The following is a 20256-nucleotide window of genomic DNA, read 5'->3' on the forward strand; positions in this document are numbered from 1 at the left end:
TTTTTATTTCTGTGTTGAGGTAATTATGGTTGGTCGAAAACTTGTAAGCATTTATAAATTGTGATAGGATGACCAATTTAAAAAAAAAAAAAAACATTCAGAAACAACCATTGGTAGCCTAATAGTGCCAAAGGGGAAAAAAGCATGAATGCTTTCCCCCCTTTGCATTTTACATCTTCTCTGTGCCTACAATGACTATCACACATCTTATATCATACATATTTCACAATTGACCTAGCACTTTCTATTAGTTATTAGTATTATTAATGAATTTCTAATTCATTAATAATACTAATAACTTATTAATAATATTAATAAATTTAATAATATTAAAAGATGGTTTAATGTTAAATCTGGTGTGAGACAAGGATGTACATTATCCCCTCTGTTATTTATTATCTATATGGATCACATTATGAAGGAAAGTGGTATTAAACCTGATATCAAAATTGGAGATGTTAATGTCAGCTCTTTGCTTTATGCGGATGATGTTATACTTCTAAATAAATCCGCTACAAGTCTGCAAGATTCTCTGACTAAATTGAACAGCTGTTGTAATAGATATGGTATGAAGGTCAGCAATAAAAAGACAATGAAAATAGGCAGAATCATTGAAAATGTCAACTGTGTTGTGAATGGAGAACTTGTGGAACAAGTAAAACATTTCAACTACTTAGGCACAATTTTTACTGAAGATGGTAAATTAAATATAGAAATAGACAACAGAATCAGCAAAGTTGGTATGGTGGGAAGTCAAATGAATAAATTCATATGGAATAAGAGAGAAATTAGTCGGAAACTAAATTAGCTGTATACAAGACCAGCTTTAACTTATGGATCTGAGAGCTGGGTCAGAAGTAAAACACTTGACCAAAGACTAGAGACCGCAGATATGAGAGTCCTGAGAAAGATTAGAGGCGTGAACAGATGGCATCAATGGCAATATCATATTAAAAATGAGGATATTAGGAAAGAACTTGACATTGTCAGCATCCAGGAATGCATTAGCAGAGCTAATCTCAGGTGGTATGGTCACTTAAATAGAATGGGAGAGGAAAGATTAGCAAAACAAGTGTTCTCTGCCAGGTTGGCAGCAAAACGACCCAGAGGAAGACCAAGATATAGGTGGATTGATATGGTATAAAGTGCCTTAGACGATAGAAATATAAGATCTGATAATGTTGGAGTCTTGACAAGTAACAGACTGATTTGGAGGAAAATTGTATATAGGAAGTTAGTAATGATGTAATTTTTTCATGTAGTACTGTCATATCCTGTACACCCCTTGAGGGTACATGGCAGGAATTTGATGATGATGATGATGATGATGATAATATTAATAACTTAAAATTAAAGAGAGATTTTCAGCATGATAATTATAATTTACTAGTTTAAGTTTTACCTACTTGATTTCTTTAATAACAGTTTTTACAATAGTAAGTATGATGTCAAGATCAGTAATATCAGCAACCCGCCTCTTGCGATCTCGACCCCTCCAAAAAGTTATCATTTCTCTTTCTAGAAAATATAAATAAAACTAAATTAAAAAAACATTAGACAGAATGAACAGCCAAGTGTCAACCAGTTATTCAGGTTAACTAAAAAGAATACTCATTTCTAAATTCTATTTAGTGTATTTTATGAGCCAGACTCTTAACTCAATCTTATGTAAGACTATAATTTATTTTAGTTTTCCCCTTGATCAATAAAAGCATGTAATATTGCAAGTTACCACTCATGATGTGAACTTCTACAGAAGCACTTAAAATATTGATTGGGTAGCAGTAGACTCTCATGAGAAGAATGAAAATGCATATATTGAGCTGTTGTGAGACAACTTCCTCAAGAAGCATGTGACAGAAGGAATTCAAGGTGAAAGGGTGGGTGTTAGATTTGATTATAGTGTCAGAGGGTGTTTCAGTTAAAGATGTAACTATTCTGCCTCCGGTTGGTGACAGTGATTATGCAGTACTCACTTGGGAAGTGACTAAGTTTATGAATGTTCCATTCAGAAAAGGTTACATGCTGAACTAAAAAGCAGGAAATTATGACAACTGAGGACCATACTGATTCCAGTAGAATGGGATCAGTTGATATTCTTCCCATCCATCATGGGAAGCATCTGAACAATACTTAAATGATGCAATATCAGAGTGTGTCCCGAGAGTTTGAAAAATAAATAGGGGGGGGGGGGGAGTCAAATGAATGTGTAATCTTATTAAGCAAGAGCTTCATAAGAAAAGGATGATGTGAAGGAATACTGTGTGCATAAGGATGATGTGCATTATGAAAATTATAAGCAGCAGGCTAGAATAATCACAACTTTGTACGGAAAGCAAAGTCTGAGTATGAAAAGAAACTGGCTCTGAATGCTAAAGACAACCCACGAGAATTCTATCGATATGCTGCAAGTAAAAGAAAAAAATGAACATGAAAGAATAAACCTTCTAAATGCAGATGGCATGAAGGTTAAGGTTGCAGAGGAGGTTGTTCAACTAATGAGGGCACATTTTGTTAAAAGCTATCAACCAGGTGTACACAACACTAAGCTCCCTGCTACCTCTTCACTGGATGAAGAAATTCAAGTATATGAGGATGAGGTATTAGAGCTATTGTACAAACTGAATAAGAATTCAGTAATAGGGACTATGGGATATCAGCACGTGTGCTAAAAGAGCGTTCAGCTAAACTGGCTATTCCATTGACCAGGCTGTTTAATATGATTCTCAGAACAGGGAAGATTCTGCAGGAATGGAAAGAATGTATGGTAATTCCATTGCATAAGGGTGGTGCAAAGACCAATGTATCCAACTATCGACCAATTAGTATCTTAGGAGTGGTGGTGAAGATTTTGGAAAAATTGGTTACGGCTTGCATCCAGAAATGGGTTGACAGTGAATCGCGAATCTCTACTTTGAAATGAGCAGCATGGGTTTACAAAGGGAAGGTCATGTTTTAGCAACTTACTCACATTCTATAACAATGTTACCATCGAACTAGACAAGGGGAATGGATACACCATGATCCTTTTGGATTTTGCATATCCAATATGCAAGATCACAGCATGGTAGACTGTTGCATAAATTGGAAAATATGAGTTTAGATTATAGAATATATTAGCATTGATAAGAGAATGGCTGACTGACAGATATCAAAAAGTGGTATATCAACCTGGATATAAGGGATAGGAACAGTTTTGCTGTGATCTTGCATATTGGATACATGAGGAATGGGGAGGATTCAGTAATTATTTTACATGGATTGTAGCCATTGATTTAAAAAAAGTGTTGTGAAGGTCCCTAAGTTCAGCAGTAAGGGTTGTGTCATTCAAACAAATAGCCCTGGCTTTGTGTATAAGTGTTTTGAGGATGCTTTAATGTAGGGCTGGGCAATGGTGTTATTGCTTATGTAAGTACTTCCTTGGTGTGTGTGTGTGTGTGTGTGTGTGTGTGTGTGTGTGTGTGTGTGTGTGTGTGTGTGTGTGTGTGTGTGTGTGTGTGTGAGAGAGAGAGAGAGAGAGTGAGTGATTGGGTGGAGTTTAAAAAAACAAAAACCTTCATGTTACACTCCCTCAAATATATGGAGTTCTAAAAATTCACAAATCCCTCCACTTTGTCCAATAGTTGATAGCATGAATGGCCCATCTACAAAACTGCCAAACAATTAGCAAAATTGCTTATCCCCAAAGGCAACTCTCCCAGCTTTATTAAGCATTCCATTCACTTCAAAATCATCATTAAAAAAAAATTCCCACCTTAAAAATTCTGGCATCATGATCAAGCTTTGACATTCACTGTGTACCAATGCATCATTAACAGAAATCCTTGACCTCATTAAGCCACATTTCAGCCCTGATATATTTAAATTATTCAAACTCACTATATTCAAGCCAATTTTCATTGAAAGGAAAAACAGACAAACACCTCTTCACATACTCCTAGCCAATTTCTATATGAAATTTCCAGAAAACTAAGCATGCACAAAAAACAAAAACCAACTGTCTGGCTACATTATGTAGACAATGTGTTTGATATATGGCTTCATTGCTGGATGAATTATATACATTTTTAGTGTATTTAAATGGTCAACATCCAATAACCAAAAAGAAACAGCCTCCCCTTCTGAGACATGCTACTTACAGACCAAATGGTTCATTATCCTTTTCTGTTTATAGACCCCCCCCACACACACACTGGGATGTATTTACATAAGCAATCATCTTTACCCCTCCCATCATTACAGCTAAACACTTACACAAAGAGCTATTTGTTTGAATGACAGAGCCCTTAGCATTGATCACAGGTACCATTGCCACACTTTCTTTTAGCCAATGGCTAGAATCCCTATAAAAACAGACAAAATAGTGCATGTCTACATCCCACCTTCAACTAACATGCACGTGTCCAGCCATGTGGCCATATAGAAAACACATCATCTACGTGGTATAATGAGACTTGGTTCTTGTGTAGCCGTGTTGAATGCTTGGTTTTCTAGAAATTTCAAAAATAAATTGGCTAGAAGTGTGTAAAGAGGAGAATTTGTTGCAGTCCCATCTCTGTGTTTGCCTGTTTTTCCTTTCCATGAAAATTAACCTGAATATGGTGAGTTTGAATAATTCAATAATATCACAACAAATCTATTCTCATTCCTTATATCCAGGATCTATTTGAAAAAGCAAAAGCTAATATTCTTTGCAAAGTAATGTCCATGCTAATTTCAAACCACACATCCAACTAGCAAGCTTCATCCATTCTCCTAAGATCAGCTTCATCCTCTTCTACATCCTAGAGTGTATCAAGTTCTGGCAACATACCCTACTTTTGACAGACTGTATAGGTCTATTAACAATCACCTTGAAGAACATAAATATTACATCTGTGATCACCTGCATTGCAAGTCAGGACTGGAGGACCATGCCTTGGATATTTTTTCACATAGTATTAAATGGATGAAGATAATGCTGTAGAAGTCACTGTAAGTCTGAGAGACTATTTTGGTATCAGCATCAGTCATGAAACACTCCACTCATCTCAACAACTATGGCTGCATTAACTGGGGGAAACAGTAGTACTAAAACCACATTTGGCCTGATTTCTCTAAATTAACTTATTTTTATGTAGTCCTTTAGAAAGACATTTCAGTTACAATTTGAATCATTTCTGCAGCAGTCTTCCTAAGTTTTATCACAGTTTTGTGCTCTGAAGATGCTGGTTAGAAATCCAGTGAAATATCATTAAATTCAATAAATTAAATATTCATTTCCTTTCTTATTCATTTTCTTCCAAGATAGGAAGTTAGATATATTCATTCAAAAAAAAAAAAAAAAAAAGAAGCAGATTTTGTATCATATTTAGTTTGCTTTTTATGTAAAGGTGGCTGCTTATGTGTATGAGAAACTGCATGCACATTGTTTTCTAAATTAAAGAAATAAATAAAAAAACAGATCTTGACATTTTCAGCATCCAGGAATGCATTAGCACAGCTAATCTCAGGTGTATGGCCACTTAAACAGAATGGGAGAGAAAAGATTAGAAAACAAGTGTTCTCTGCCAGGTTGGCAGGAAAAAGACCCAGAGGAAGACCAAGATATAGGTGGATTGATACAGTAAAAAGTGCCTTAGAAGACAGAAATATAAGATCTGATAATATTGGCGTCTTGACAGGTAACAGACTGATTTGGAAGAAAATTGTAAATAGGAAGTTAGTAATGATGTAAATTTCTCTTGTAGTACTATCATATCCTGTATACACTCCTTGAGGGTATATACCAGGAATTTGATGATGATGAAAACAGACTTCAAAAATTATATTGCAGGTCACATGACCTTTTCAAAAATTTTCTGCTGGGGGAAGGAAGGAAGAAAAAAAACCTTAGGATAGAAACTTGAAGGATACCAGCAAATATTTTTTGAAAGCATTTCTATATAATTCAAAGCTCAAAGGACTATAAATTAACTGGAATTTACTGTATTAAAGTTTCATACATTATACAGAAAACTATAAACTACAAATCTGAATATCTAGATAACCTAATGCCTCCATTACAGCCATTTTACGTTCTACAATAATTACATGCAGGTATAATTGTGATTCACGAGGTATATAAAGATAAATTATAGGCTACACATACCTTTTCTTTTAGAATGAACTTTCATTAATTTTGCAGAAAAGCCTCTTGCATTAACTGTGTTCTTCTTTTTTTTAGAACTTTTGAACAGTTTCATTTTACTGTTATCCTAAAATATGAAAAAAAATAGCACTTCTTCATAAATTTATCACAAAACTGAATTACTGCTGATTGAGAATATGATTTTGTACTATATTACATTAACCAATATTTTTAATATCAACCATACATCAGAGGTCACAAAACCTACAACACAACAATTTCGCTATCGCTTGCATGAGCAAGTGATAGCGAAAAAGAAGGAATCAATTGATGTATTTCTTGAACATTGGGAAGATGTGGTCCTTGAGTAAACAGCATATTTCTCTGAAGGACTACAACTTCTAATTTAAGAAGGCTGTTTTAAAGAACAAAGATATAGGTGGATGAAAGAGAAGTTGATTTGATAAGTTTCAAGATGAACTGTATAAAAGTGCCTGCGTTGCCTTGTGAAAATGGTTGTTTCACAGTGTTAGACCAAAAGAAGAAAGACTGTTATATGTGTTATAGCAGAATGCCAATAGATGTGATACTAGTCATTAACTGGAGAATTATTTTTCTATACCTGATTTTGACTGGTTTCAGGCAAGTGACATTTTTTTACTCCAAGTAACTTGGATATTTAACTCCACAACTCAAGAATATCGACTGTAAAACACATGTTATCAGAAAATAATATGCATATACCTGTTAGGCTTTGGGACATAAGATGGTGACAGATTTGTTATCCATTTCTGTGTATGGATGCTGACCGGTAATTTCTTGTGTTTGAATGTTTGAAGGAAAGTGAAAGAATGATGATACCCAGTTCACTGGAGCAGCACTCATGAAAATACCTATAGAAAAGACATACTGCAGAAACATGGCATCTATGAGAAAATGATTGGAGAAGTTTGTGTGAAAGGGATCATCTATTAAGCAGACTGCACTCTACAGGAGAGCATCAAGCAGATGTGAAAAAGTATTTTAAGATTACGTAGATATTAGGATTTGTGTAATGAAAAGAAGTGTCAGGAATGAAAGAGCACAAAGTTTTTTTTTTTGTGTTTGATGAGTCTATGGATTTGATGCATTTGCATCTAGAAATACTACATGAGTGGACTAGATCTGTAAATCTAGAACAGGGATGGCTAACCATGGCACATGCATAAAAAGTGGTGCACTGGATGTTTAGAAGTGGTGCACTGGACTCCAATTATAATAATAAAAATGTAATTCTATTAATGCAAAAAAAAAGTATTAACCAAAAACTGATTTGTAGGAAAAAAAAAAGCTAAACATAGTAATTATTTTTAGTGATTTTATTGTTTTGTGCATATCTTCTGCACATTCACTTGTTTGATCCTGAGGCAGCACCAAGTGTTAGCAACAGTGGTGCGTCATAGGTTTTTGTCAGTCAGTTTACAATTGATGCTTGTGCAACGGAGTTGTATTTTGTTCGTCCTTTGTGAACATTTGCAGTTTTGTACTTTTTCGAAAATTAAGCCTTCTTTTTACATTTAGTTACCCATCACAGTTTAAAAGAAAAACAGAAAGTGATAGTAAGTGTGAAAATGAGTTCTTATTATAGCAAATCCACCAGGAAAACCATTGTGCATTGTTTGTTAGCAAGTGTTGACAGAGGAATCCTATGAAATCACTTTAGCATTGACCAAAAAACAGAAGTCCTTCTCTGATGGAGAAGAAATTGTTAACTTTGTCTCTACATATTTGCAAGATGTCTTGGTGATTAAAATATCAAAAGAAAAGTAAATGAAATGAGATGCATTTTTCCAGAATTAAGAAAATTTACCCAGAGTTGTTTCGTACAGATGTGAACAAACATTTTCATCCATAAAATTGATTAAAAACAAAATGTGGTTGCGATTGACTGATTCAAATTTGAAGAATTCTCGGCTGCTCTCAGTAACTAACTTAACTCTAAACATTAAAAGCGTGGCAAAATCAAAACAGAATGAAAAGTCTCATTAAGGTAAGTAATGTTTATCTTGTTTTTATATTAAATCAGTATATCATGTCTATATTAACATAATTTTACAGGGAGTTTTTAAGGGCAAGAATTGTATGTGCATCTGAACCTGTATGCGAAAAAAACTGGCACATGGAACATAAAAGGTTGGCCACCCCTGATCTAGAACATTCTGATTTCAGAATGTTCTGCACCAATTACATTTATATGAGTGAAAAAAAAGTATTATTGTTCTTAGTATTATTGTTATCATACCATTTCTAAGAAGTCAACATCAGAGGAAGTCTAACACTATCTAACACAATTATTTTATCATACACCTCTTCAAATTCACTGTTTCTGCACTTACACACACGATGCATTCTGTAAACCTACCTTTCTCCAAGCGCAAATGCTAGCTTCTCACTTTCTTGTTCTCCCTTCATCACCAACCTATATACTCTATTATATCATTCCCCCCCCCCCCCCACACACACCTTACTCTCTACTAGACTGAGCATATGGTATCCCTCAATCTGTACCTTCTCTGGATTCTCTGAAGTTAATCAAAATTTGCAATGGAATGATTACCTATTTCCACAGATCTTCCTCATCACCGCCATGTGGAGTACTCATAATTTTTCATGTATCCCTTAATTTCAACTGTCCACTATCACTGAAATTTTTCATTTTCATTTCCTTTAACACATATCTCCACAAATACACACCACGTGATCTTTATCTTCCATACTGTAAAATCTTATGCTTAACAACACTAGAGACCATTCATCTATCCACAAAGACAGCATATTCAGATTCCTCTTCCTCCCCCTCCCAGAGAACAACATCAACTCCACTTTGCACAGCTCTGCCAAGCTTTGGTGCTTATCCTCTGTTAAACCTTTCCCAACATCATTAACATATAAGTAAAAACAACAGTATATTCTAAAACAGAACTCTGCGGCAAGATGCCAAGACTTTGCTCTCATTGCACAACTTGCTGATAACAAACAGTATTTCCTATCCAACTCATTAAGTTATAACTGTTATAATCTAACCCTCTCTGCCTCAATTTTCATACCAACTTGTCATGTGGCAATCCATCCTTTATAAAATACAGTTATTTCACTGTACATGCATCGTTCCTTGTCCAGCACATCTCTCACCTTGTTGTAAAATGTAAGTAAACTGCTAAAACATAATACCTCTTCTTTTCCTTTCAACAAAGCCATACCTTAATGAAATGTTCACTAAATACTTCATCTATATCCTCCACAATGGTTACCTGATTGTCACTCCCATCAACCAATTTCATCCTTCTGTAGTTATTCTTCCTCTTACTGATCACATATTAAAAGAACTCCAATGGATTTTTCTTTGCTTGAGTGACAGATCACTGCTTATAATGTGCCTTTCTTTTCTTAACAAATGTGTCATGCCTCATCCTGTTTACCTCTGCTAACTACTCAAAATTCCTCTACTAGTACCAACATTGATCCTATTTTAGTCTTCACAGAAAATACCATACCCATCCATCTCTATTTCCATCAGTATAGTACCTCACCAACTTAATAAGGGCCTGTAACTCTAATCCACCTTATTTCTAATACTGGTGGCATTCATACACAAATACAGCAGGCCTGAAATGGCATAGGTTTCCATGTGCATGCATGTTCAAACTTACTGGTCTGTTCTTAATACTGTTCATATTGATTAGTGTTCCACTCTATACTGCTTCCATAATGCCTTCTATCAACTTGCTTGCTTAATTCACTATTTATCTTCCTATCCCTTTTGGTGTACTTCATGTTACTGAACATTTCTTTTGTTATAGCATTTCCAATTTCTTTTCCAACCTTCCTCATTCCATGTATGGTTTCAATCTGTCTTTTGAGAATCTCATAATCACTCACTCTATAATTTCACATATCCTTTTTTCACAGAAGATATGTCATATCTGCTTCTAGATATGTCATATATAGACCTGACCTAACCTAACGAAACCAAACCAAAGCAGAAAAACTGGCTGTTAAATCCATAAAAAATAACAAAGACATCATGATTACAAAAGCAAATACAGGTAATGTTACCGTTGTCTTCAATCGGACAGCATACCTGGAAAAATTGAACCATTTGGTATCCGACCTCAACATATACTAAATGGTGAACAAAAACCTACAAACCACATCAAACAGAAAACAACAGAATTAATCAAGTCGGTAATCATGTGGCCAGAAGAAACAACCAAAAAACTAATACCACATTATGTCCACGCTCCCAGAATTTATAGCCTGCCAAAAATACACAAACAAACACACCACTACGACCAATAGTTGAAGGAATCGACAGCCCTAATTATCACTTAACCAAGAAATTAGCGACCACATTCAAGGAGTTGGTAGGTCACTCCCCCTCCTACATAAAAAATACACAACACTTCATAAACAAAACTAGAAACATCACAATTCCTCCTCTCTCTCGTTTTTGCTATTTTCACAGAAAATATACTATCATTCATACATCTCTATTCTTTCAGTGCACTATCTTCACCAACCCAATCAGTACCACTTTTTGATTCTTCCTACTTATTCCTTGACATGCTTGGCATTCATATATAAACACAGACAGCAGACTTGTAATGACATGAAAACACTATAAGTTTCCATCCTTGCCCATGTGTCTGTATGCATGTGATGATGATTACAATAAATAAAAAAGGTCAATTTATCTGAAATATATTTGCACCTTCTGTTTCTTTCCTAACATACAGGCAACTGGTGCAGACCATTGTGAAATCATTAGTAATGGTACACACATGAATTTTCATTCCCTAAGACCTACTGATCTTGTTACGCTAATTTTACTTATATATTTTAAACCATTAAGATGAGAGAGAAAGAGAGTGTGTGTATATTGTCTATCAATGCATGTGCCCTCTGACTGATTTATCTTCTGCAGCAGGAAGAAGTTTACCTAAATGAAAAAGCCCTGCCACCTTTGTATTGAATAAGTTAGCTTACCATCAGTTAAAAAGCACTTATAATTATTCCTTGCATCCTAAGCAAGATACAAACCAATATTTTTCAATCAAAGGGCATTATTATCAGCTATACTAAAGATTCAGATCGCATACATATAATGTTGATGCAAGCTTTCTCAGTGGTGCTTTTTGTTTATATCGATAATTGATTCAGAGTATGATTAATTAGAATGTGAAGAAAGCATGTTTTCAAAGTGCCAAGAGTGAAGATATTAGTGAAGCTCTGTAAGTTTGCAGAGAAGCGAAATTACAGAGTTGATTGTTTTGAAAGGCATAAATGATTTGAAAGGTGAAAAACATGCATGAGAAAAGATATGAAAGACTTCCTGGAGGAAGTAAAAAAAGTAAAGAGTGCAAATCTGCTGCTACAGTACGACAGGGAAAAAAAAAACTTTGAACATTGGTCCAGACCATTGTGTTACTAGTCAATAAGAAGATTGTGCAGGAGAGATGGTTATACTTGACAGATATGTGGAATGAATTTGATGGATGACGAAGGTTGTATGTGCTTGACAGTACATTTGAATGGTTTTGGAGTTATAATGTTTGGAGAAAGTGTTCTTTTATGTGAGAGGTTGGAAGTACAAAATCAGAGCAATTAGTGTTGGGTGGGGGAGGATTTACACTCAAGCGTGGGTTCAGCTACCCCTGGGAGAAATGAGTGCGAGTAGAGAAATGATTATGCAATGCTGAATATCACAGTGAGTTCCAAATGGATGCTGAAATGCATATATACAAATGCAGAAGATCAGAAATAAAGGGAAAGAATTTTGAGCACTGGTCAGCTCAACTTGTCCAAAAATTATCAGCATCAGCAAGAACTAGTTGACAGAAGATATAGTTGCAGATAAAATGTATTTCAATGGAGGACAGAGGGGGGGGGGGATTACTGATGCTGAAGAACTTCAACCAACCAAAATAGAAGTTAAGGAGGATTTTAGGTCTGAGGAAGATGAGGTTATCTGGTGTGAGATGGATGTCAACAGAACAAAATATACTACTATACTGTTGGTTGTTACTATAGACTATGAAGTGCACAGAAAGATGTGGATGCTATGCATGAGCAGATTAGCCCAAAGAATGCAGGCTGAGCTATTATTATGAGGGACTTCTGCTATGGAGACATAGATTGGAGGGAGAGAAAGGTGCATCATTAGATGGAAATGGAATTCATAAAGATACTAAAGTATATTGAAAGTTTATTTTGCATTGGTTAGACTATAATAAATTTAGTTTAATCCTTTATCCAAGTGTGAGCAAACAAAGTTTGCACCTGAAGGAAAGGTAGTGCAACACCAGGCAACTCAGAGCAAAGGTAGACCAAGCTATCATCACTCCTATCTCCCATGATAGCTTGGTCCACCTTTGCTCTGAGTTGCCTGGTGTTGCACTACCTTTCCTCAGTCCTGAAGATATTTTCAGGCGTAAACTTTGTTTGCTCACACTTGGATAAAGGATTAAACTAAATTTATTATACTAAAGTATAGTTACTTGAAATGGCATGTGATGGAGAAGACCATGGATTTTGAGAATGCTGGATCTGGTAATAGCATCAGAAGAATTCTTGTAGATAAACTTATATGTTGGTTATACATAGCTTTTAATTTTTTCAGGAAATGACAATGTATACTAGAATATTAATTAAAAACTTTAATCAATCCAATATTTTGGCAATGTTATATTGCCATCTTCAGGGATCACATGGATTTTAGTAGTCGATATATTTGAGGAGGGGAGTTAAAAGTTAAAAGGTTTTAATCTATTAGTCACTTCCACAGGCCAAGAAGTAACCTTCTTAAAGATCCTATGGAGTGTTCTTCTGATTTGGGAGCTGGTGGGATCATATTCTATAAGCAGAAAGAAAATCGGTAAGCAGAATGTACCATTGATTCCCTCACATGCAAATTAGGCAAACATTTAGCCAAAGTGCTCACACAATATACAGGCAACACACCTTCACACATAAAAAACTCAACCCACTTTAAAGCCAGCATAGAAAACCTCTCACTCCAACACTGACATAATGGTCAGTTTTGATGTCTCCTCCTTATTCACCAATGTCCCACTCAAAGATACCTTAGACCTCATCCAAAGTAAATTTCCTCCCAATATCTCAGTCCTGTTTCAGTTCACCATGAATTCAGGCTATTTTGTTTGGCAAAGAAAATTCTACAAACAGATAGAGGGGACAGCCAAGGGTTCTCCACTCTCTCCACCTGTGGCCAACCTCTTTACGGAGACCTTGGAAGAAAAAGCCCTTAAACTCTGCCCCACATAAACTCACTGTTTAGCTATGCTACATGGATAATGCGTTTGCTATTTGGCAACATGGCCTGGATACAATTCACAATTTCCTAACACACTTAAACAATCAACACCCCAGGATCCAGTTTACCTTGGAAAAGGAAAACAACAACAGTCTCCCTTTTCTAGACACTCTGATTACACGCCAGCCTGATGGATCCCTGGCTTTCTCTGTTTACAAAAATTTTATAAATAGAGGTAGATACGTTCATCAGCAGTCACACCCCCTCCCCAACAACATGGGATTATAAAAAAACGCTATATAACAGGACAAAATTAATCAGTTCAGATAACAATTCCCTAACTACCGAACTTAACCATATCCTTAACATCTTCTTAGCAAATGGCTACAACCCCCAAAAAATCAAAAAATATTAAAACCAGTTAGCCACAGTCCCCTTCTCCCTTTGTAACAGAGATTACTCTATCATCATTCCTTATATCTGAGGTGCATCTGAAAAACTAACAAAAATCCTAAGAAAATATGACCTCACAACTAGTTATAAACCACATAAGAAACAGGCATCTCTTATCTGCTCCACCAAAGACCAGCCACTCCCCCTGGACCTACCTGGAGTATATCAGGTCTCTTTTAGTTGAAAACTACCCTACTAGGGCCAAACAGGCAGGATAGCCAGTATCAGGACATCCGAACACAAGGACTATATTCAGTTTCACCAATACAGCCACTCAGACCTTGCTGACCATGCATTGGACACCCACCACAGAATATGCTAGAAGGCCACTTTATTACACTACAGCAAGTACAAATATGAAAGATTATTCTTGACTTAGCCTCAGCTCTGAAAAACTTCCCAAACCTCAACAAATTTTGGTGCATGAGATTGTCCCAAATTTGGGAAGCTTGCATTCTAAGATCATCAGTCCACCACAACCCAATTTAGTCCACTGGGGGCACCTTTAGGACTCTAGGACCGACTTCAGTTGCCTTTCTTCAGCCTCATTTGCTTAGTGTTAGTGCCTGTGTGCACATATCATTGTTTTGTGATCCCTGAAGATAGCAATATAACATTGCTGAACTATAGGAAGATATTGATTAAAGTTTTTAATTAATATTCTAGTATACACTGTCATTTCCTGAAAAAATTAAAAGCATCAGAAGATGTATCCATAACCACAGTAGCCACTTTGCCTCTGATCAGGGAAAGTATCTTATTCTGGGAGGTTGTTAAACAAGTGGAATTCTCAGTAAAGAAAGAGTTCATGTGGAACTATAAAGCTGTGATTATGGCAAACTTGGGGGCAGCTTGGAGCAGTAGCATGGAATACAAAGCTATAAAGAAAGAATGTCAATAGTGCTTTTGTAGTGAATCAGTTTGATGGAAATAGTATTAAACTGCATACCCAGAGTTAGGAGGATAAACTAAGTAGGGTTGGATAGTTTTTTTTTTTGTTGTTGTTGTTGTTGTTTTTTAATGGTACAAAGACATCAAGGGTGATACTGCACCAGGACACAAGTTATAGCAGTACATATGGTAAACTTAGTAGGACAATCACATACATCCATGCCCCTGGCGGAATTCAAACTCACAGCCTCTTTGGCTGGAGAGTAGATATGCAGCCACTAGGCCAATCAGGAAGGCACTAAGCAGCATTAAATGGATGAATAGCAATATAAAGCAGGAACAGCAAAAATAAATAAATAGAAAATAATGATAATAATAATAAAAAAAATGTGGAGGGAATATAAAGAAAAAGATAATCAGTATGCTCATGAGCAATAAAAAGCACAGGCAAGAAAGCTGACTAGTATGGTAAGAAGAGGACTAAATCAGAATATGAGAGAAAATTAACTAAGCAAGCCAAAAAAATCCTAAAGAGATTCTTTTCCAGCATTTCTAGTAAGAGGAAGAGTGATTACGGAAGGATAAATTTAATCACTGCTGACAGGCAGGAAAGTGACAGAAGCAGAAGAAATAGTTGTTATTAACTGATCAGAGAGTGAGAACCGAATTAGATAAGGGAAATGGTTATACCATGGTACTGATGGATTTTGCAAAGCCATTTAAAAGAATACTGCACAGAAAACAATTGCATAAGTTGGAGCAAATGGGAATGAATATGAAGCTCCTAGCATGGAACCCCCACAGATAGCCACCAAAAAGTAGTATATGGTAAAGTGAATTCTAGGAGAATGATGGTCACTAGTGAAGTTCCTCAAGGCTCTGTACTGGGCTGCTACTGTTCAGTTTGAAATGCACTTCAGTATGAAAAGCTTACATACTGTGTTATTACAATGATGATGATGATACTGGATTTCAAGAAACTGATGAGGCTAGAGATATGGGGAGAATGATGAACAGAGAGTTAAGTTCAGAGGACATATTGCAAGAGTTGGCAAAACAGTTCAAAGAATCACTTGGATATTGAAGAACACACTGACAAGTAGAGATAGGGGATTATTTATTTTCCCTCATTATAAGGCTATGCGACTACTGTGCAAAGATTTAATCTACTCGGGGATGAGGAAGTGGTAGAGAGGATCCAGAGATAAATGATCAAGCTGGTGACAGGTCTGTAGAATGCTTCCTATGAACATAGATTGAAGGTGCAGGGATTGAAAATTCTAGTTGGCAGGTGGAAAAGAGGAGATATGACAGAAACTTAAGTTGTTAAAGGGGTTTTTAAGATAGTGACACAAAAGAAATTATTCAATACATTACTAGCAAAGAGAACTAGAGATAACCCCTTGAAGTTTTTAACTCCTTCCGCCATAAAATCATATTCACTTTAGAACTTGAAAATGAAGGAAAATTACCTTATCTAGACATTCTAATTAAGAAAAAGCAGACAGAGGCATTTCTCTTGGTGTGTACCATAAGCCAACTCATAACCATATTTCACAAAAATTAGGTATTGTACATACGCTGAAAAAGAGGACGATCTCTATTATAAGAAATGAAGGAACACTAACAGAAGAATTACAGTCTATTCTTCAACTATTGATCAGCAATGAATATCCTAAAAAAATAGCACAAAGAATACTACTCTTTAATCCCTCTCTACAACAGATCCATGATATTCATTACAGAGCCTCAATTTTCACTTTTATTGGCGAACTTTTGTTAAACATTGCAAATCGTCTGAAATCTGATGACATTAGAGTGTTCTTCAAACCCATTATGAGAGTACAAAATTTGTTACGCTTGTCCAAGGACCATAATCCTTTCAACAAACATCCTGGAGTTTACAATATTCCATGTTCTTGTGGCCTCAATTACATAGGACAAACATCGAGAAGTTTAGAAATAAGGCAAAAGGAGCATATTGGAGATGTCAATAACAACAGAGAAGACAGCTCGGGCCTGGCATTCAGAAACCAAGGGATGATTTTGTGTGACATTTGGAAGTCACTCATTAGATCTTTAAACACATCAGACTTTAATTTTTCTGCTATTGGATGCATCTGCTAAATAATGAATGACTGACCATCTGCCGGCATCCATGCTCCATGTGTTTCTATTGTGTTTGTATTCTTGTGTAACGGTTGCCACACATTCAGTGTTTTTTAGGATGTAATGATTCATATTTAATGCATGTATATTTGTATGTTCATCCCAACCCAGATGAAGCCACTAGCTTAAGTGTCAAAACTAGTAGGTTTAGTAAATCATTATGACCCATTAAACCCAGTGTTAGTTATTTATTACAAAGTTTCTATCATTTCTAATATCTTTCTTTCAGTCCAATGATAGTACCGATGGAAGATCTCAAAGGAACTCCTCTTCATGTCTTGCAGAATGGTTATCATTTAGGTCAGCAGAAGATAGGACATGTCCAATGACTAGAATAAGGTACCAGATGTTCAATAAGTGATGTGTCTGTTGTGTTCTTGTACATGCTACTCTATGAACATTTGTCTGTTAGTAATAAAGGAAACTGCAATTATACCAAAGGTGGTAAACTAAAACCCAGTGTTAGTTATTTATTACAAAGTTTCTATCATTTCTAATATCTTTCTTTCAGTCCAGTGATAATACTGATGGAAGATCTCAAAGGAACTCCTCTTCATGTCTTGCAGAATGGTTATCATTTAGGTCAGCAGAAGATAGGACATGTCCAATGACTAGAATGAAGGTACCAGATGTTCAATAAGTGATGTGTCCTTGTATGTGCTACTCTAAGAACATTTGTCTGTTAGCAATAAAGGAAACTGCAATTATATCAAAGGTGGTAAACACCTGGATATTTTAAGGAGCAGGCAATGTTTTGGTTTCAGTGATTGATGCAAAGATCTTAGTTGAATCAATGCTGTGAATGGGTTTTGAAATTCTAATTCTGAAATTCCTCCTGAGAATTTTTCTAGATTGGTTGTAATGGAACTAATGTATGAGACAGAATGAAAAAGAAATCTAGAAGTAGGGATTTTATCATAGCACAATTCTGGAATGCAATGACAAAGAATTGATCTTGAGTTCTAGAGTTGTAACTGTTAATTGATATGATCTCTAGTTTTTGAGATTGATAATGATGGGACTGAACACAAATATTTGCTGGTGTAGAATGGTTTGTATATTATAATATTTAGCTCATCCAAAGAGGTACTTTGACATCCAGAAATGAAGCACAACATTAGTTTCCAATTCTACTGTAAACTTGATTTTTGCAGGTTTGTTGTTCAGATGATTTATAAACTCTGGGAGAATGTTTAGACCATAGATCCATATTAAAAAGATTAATCATCAATATACCCTTTTCCAGAGTCCTGGTCGTAGAGGGGAAGTGACTATGCACTTTCTTCAAATGTTTCATAAATTATTGATAAACATTAGAGAAAGGAGAAGTGAGATGTGAGTTTTGTTTGTATATGAAGTAACTATCATTGATTTAATACTTTAGGAATGAAATACTTTTTTTAGAGAGTTTATCATTAATAAACTTGAATTATAAGTTATGATTTTATCTTTTAAGAGGAAAGTCTCTTACCATGGATATTAAATTTTCAGTATTTTTTGATATATGAAGAACTCGAAATGTCAGTCTTTTTAATAACTTAGCTAAATGTTTAGACAATCTGCAAGTAAGTGAGTAGATACCATCAAGAACTGGCCTCGGTGATTTGTGAACTTTGTAAAGATAAAGAATAAGTGAATGAAAAGATATTTATAGGTATAGTCTTATTTCTCTTGTGAACTCCAACATGATCATTATAGGTACAGTTTTGAATTTATAGTGAAGGATTTCAGAAGGACTGCCAAAATTGTGAGGACAACACAAAGAATTCTGGTAATGATGCAGAGGACACTGACTTGCAGAAGTAAGAAATTCTTCTTCCATTGTAAACAGCTTTGATTAGGCCACACATGGACTACTATGCACAGATTTGGTCACGAAAAGATGTTGGAAAGGGTCCAGAGGCAACTGACTAAGGTAGTTTCTGATTTCTGGAATAGGAGGAAGAGGGGTTATATGATAGAGACCTACAAGTTAGTAAGGGTCATTATAGGATCAATATTGGAGAGGTTTTAGAGAAAATGATGGGAGATCAGAGGAGAACCAGAGGTCATCCCTGGAAGCTGTATAAGGAGGATGTGAGCAAGAGAATGAGAAGCAGGTTTTTTGTATGCAGAGTTGTAAATGATTGGAATGCCTTGACTGAGAGTGTGGTGTCTGCAGAGAATTTGAGTGTGTTTAAAGCATGGTAAGATGAGCTGTATGTATGTATGACAAAAAGAATCTCCTAGATGAGTATTTGCCTCCATGGGGTCTGTCTTATAATAATAATAATTTCTTAGAAGTTTTGAATAAGTGTCAACATACAATACCTGCTTCATTATCAAGGTTTTGATAATGATAAACTTTGGCCTGCATGGATATATATACTCACTCTCCAACCAAAAACTATGGGATTCAAATCTCTCTCTTTATATGTGTATATATAACACACACACACACACACTAAAGATTCACTGTATAACGTTATTTTTCAGTGGTTTGGCAGAATCTAAAAGAAGGGTGGAATCAAGGTGTAAAATGTTAGCATCTTGAAGAGACAGGAAGATGGTTGACCATTTTATTTTTTGCTAACAAACATTCCTTTGATATCTTATATAGGCAAATAATGAAATTAAATGGGTGTACATAAACACAAATACAAAATATTTAAGAAAAGCATGCAACACAAGTATTTAAACAAACAGATTTGGGCTTTTTTTTATAGTTGCAGCAAAATGCTCATTATCTATATAGAGATATAGGATTTAAGATATTCATTCAAGGTGCTAAAGAAGAGGTAATCACCACACAAATGAAATTATGAGAACTAACCACAGCTTTTCAACCCACTATCAAATCTTCACCTTCCTATGGTGTGTGTGCCCCATCACTGATATTCAAATGAACAGTCAATGAACAAGGATAGACAGGTAATTTGGTACTAAGTAAAAAAAAATCACATTGACTTAAACCAAACACAAATATGATAATAAAACATGATTAAGTGTCATGATGGCTAGGATATCTCCCAGTTAAACAAGGCACAAGCTGTTTTTGCCAGGGAAATGAGGCAAACAGAAATGAGCAAACAAAATATTACATTGGCTTAAACCATACATAAATATAACATGATTAACATGATGATATAACATGATTAAGTGTGATGATGGCATCCAGCTAAGAGCTGTTGCCGCCTGGGGTGGTCCCTGAGTTTGCCATCCCTCTCAATACACACCAAAAATACTACAAAAAGTCAAAACGACGTATAGGGAAATAAATTAAAACACTATGTTTATTTTTGAAGTAAAACTTTAATTTCAACATTCTAAAATGTTATTTTTC

General features: G+C 35.4%; 1 protein-coding gene across 1 annotated transcript in view; it reads right to left on the minus strand.

The window, feature by feature from the left end:
- The window catches only part of LOC150099518 (uncharacterized), a 160837-nt gene that overhangs the window by 48724 nt on the left and 91857 nt on the right, over positions 1-20256 (minus strand). The window contains exons 5-6 of the mRNA XM_090403831.1: positions 6131-6236; positions 1407-1518 (exon numbers count right to left, since the gene is read on the minus strand). Of these exons, the coding sequence (XP_090259957.1) occupies positions 1407-1518; positions 6131-6236 (218 nt within the window). The remainder of the gene's footprint in view (positions 1-1406; positions 1519-6130; positions 6237-20256) is intronic.

This window comes from Typopeltis vanoorti, chromosome 14 (assembly GCF_054136105.1).
Source record: "Typopeltis vanoorti isolate ZY-2024b chromosome 14, IOZ_Tvanoo_1.0, whole genome shotgun sequence".
Classification (NCBI taxonomy): domain Eukaryota; kingdom Metazoa; phylum Arthropoda; class Arachnida; order Uropygi; family Thelyphonidae; genus Typopeltis; species Typopeltis vanoorti.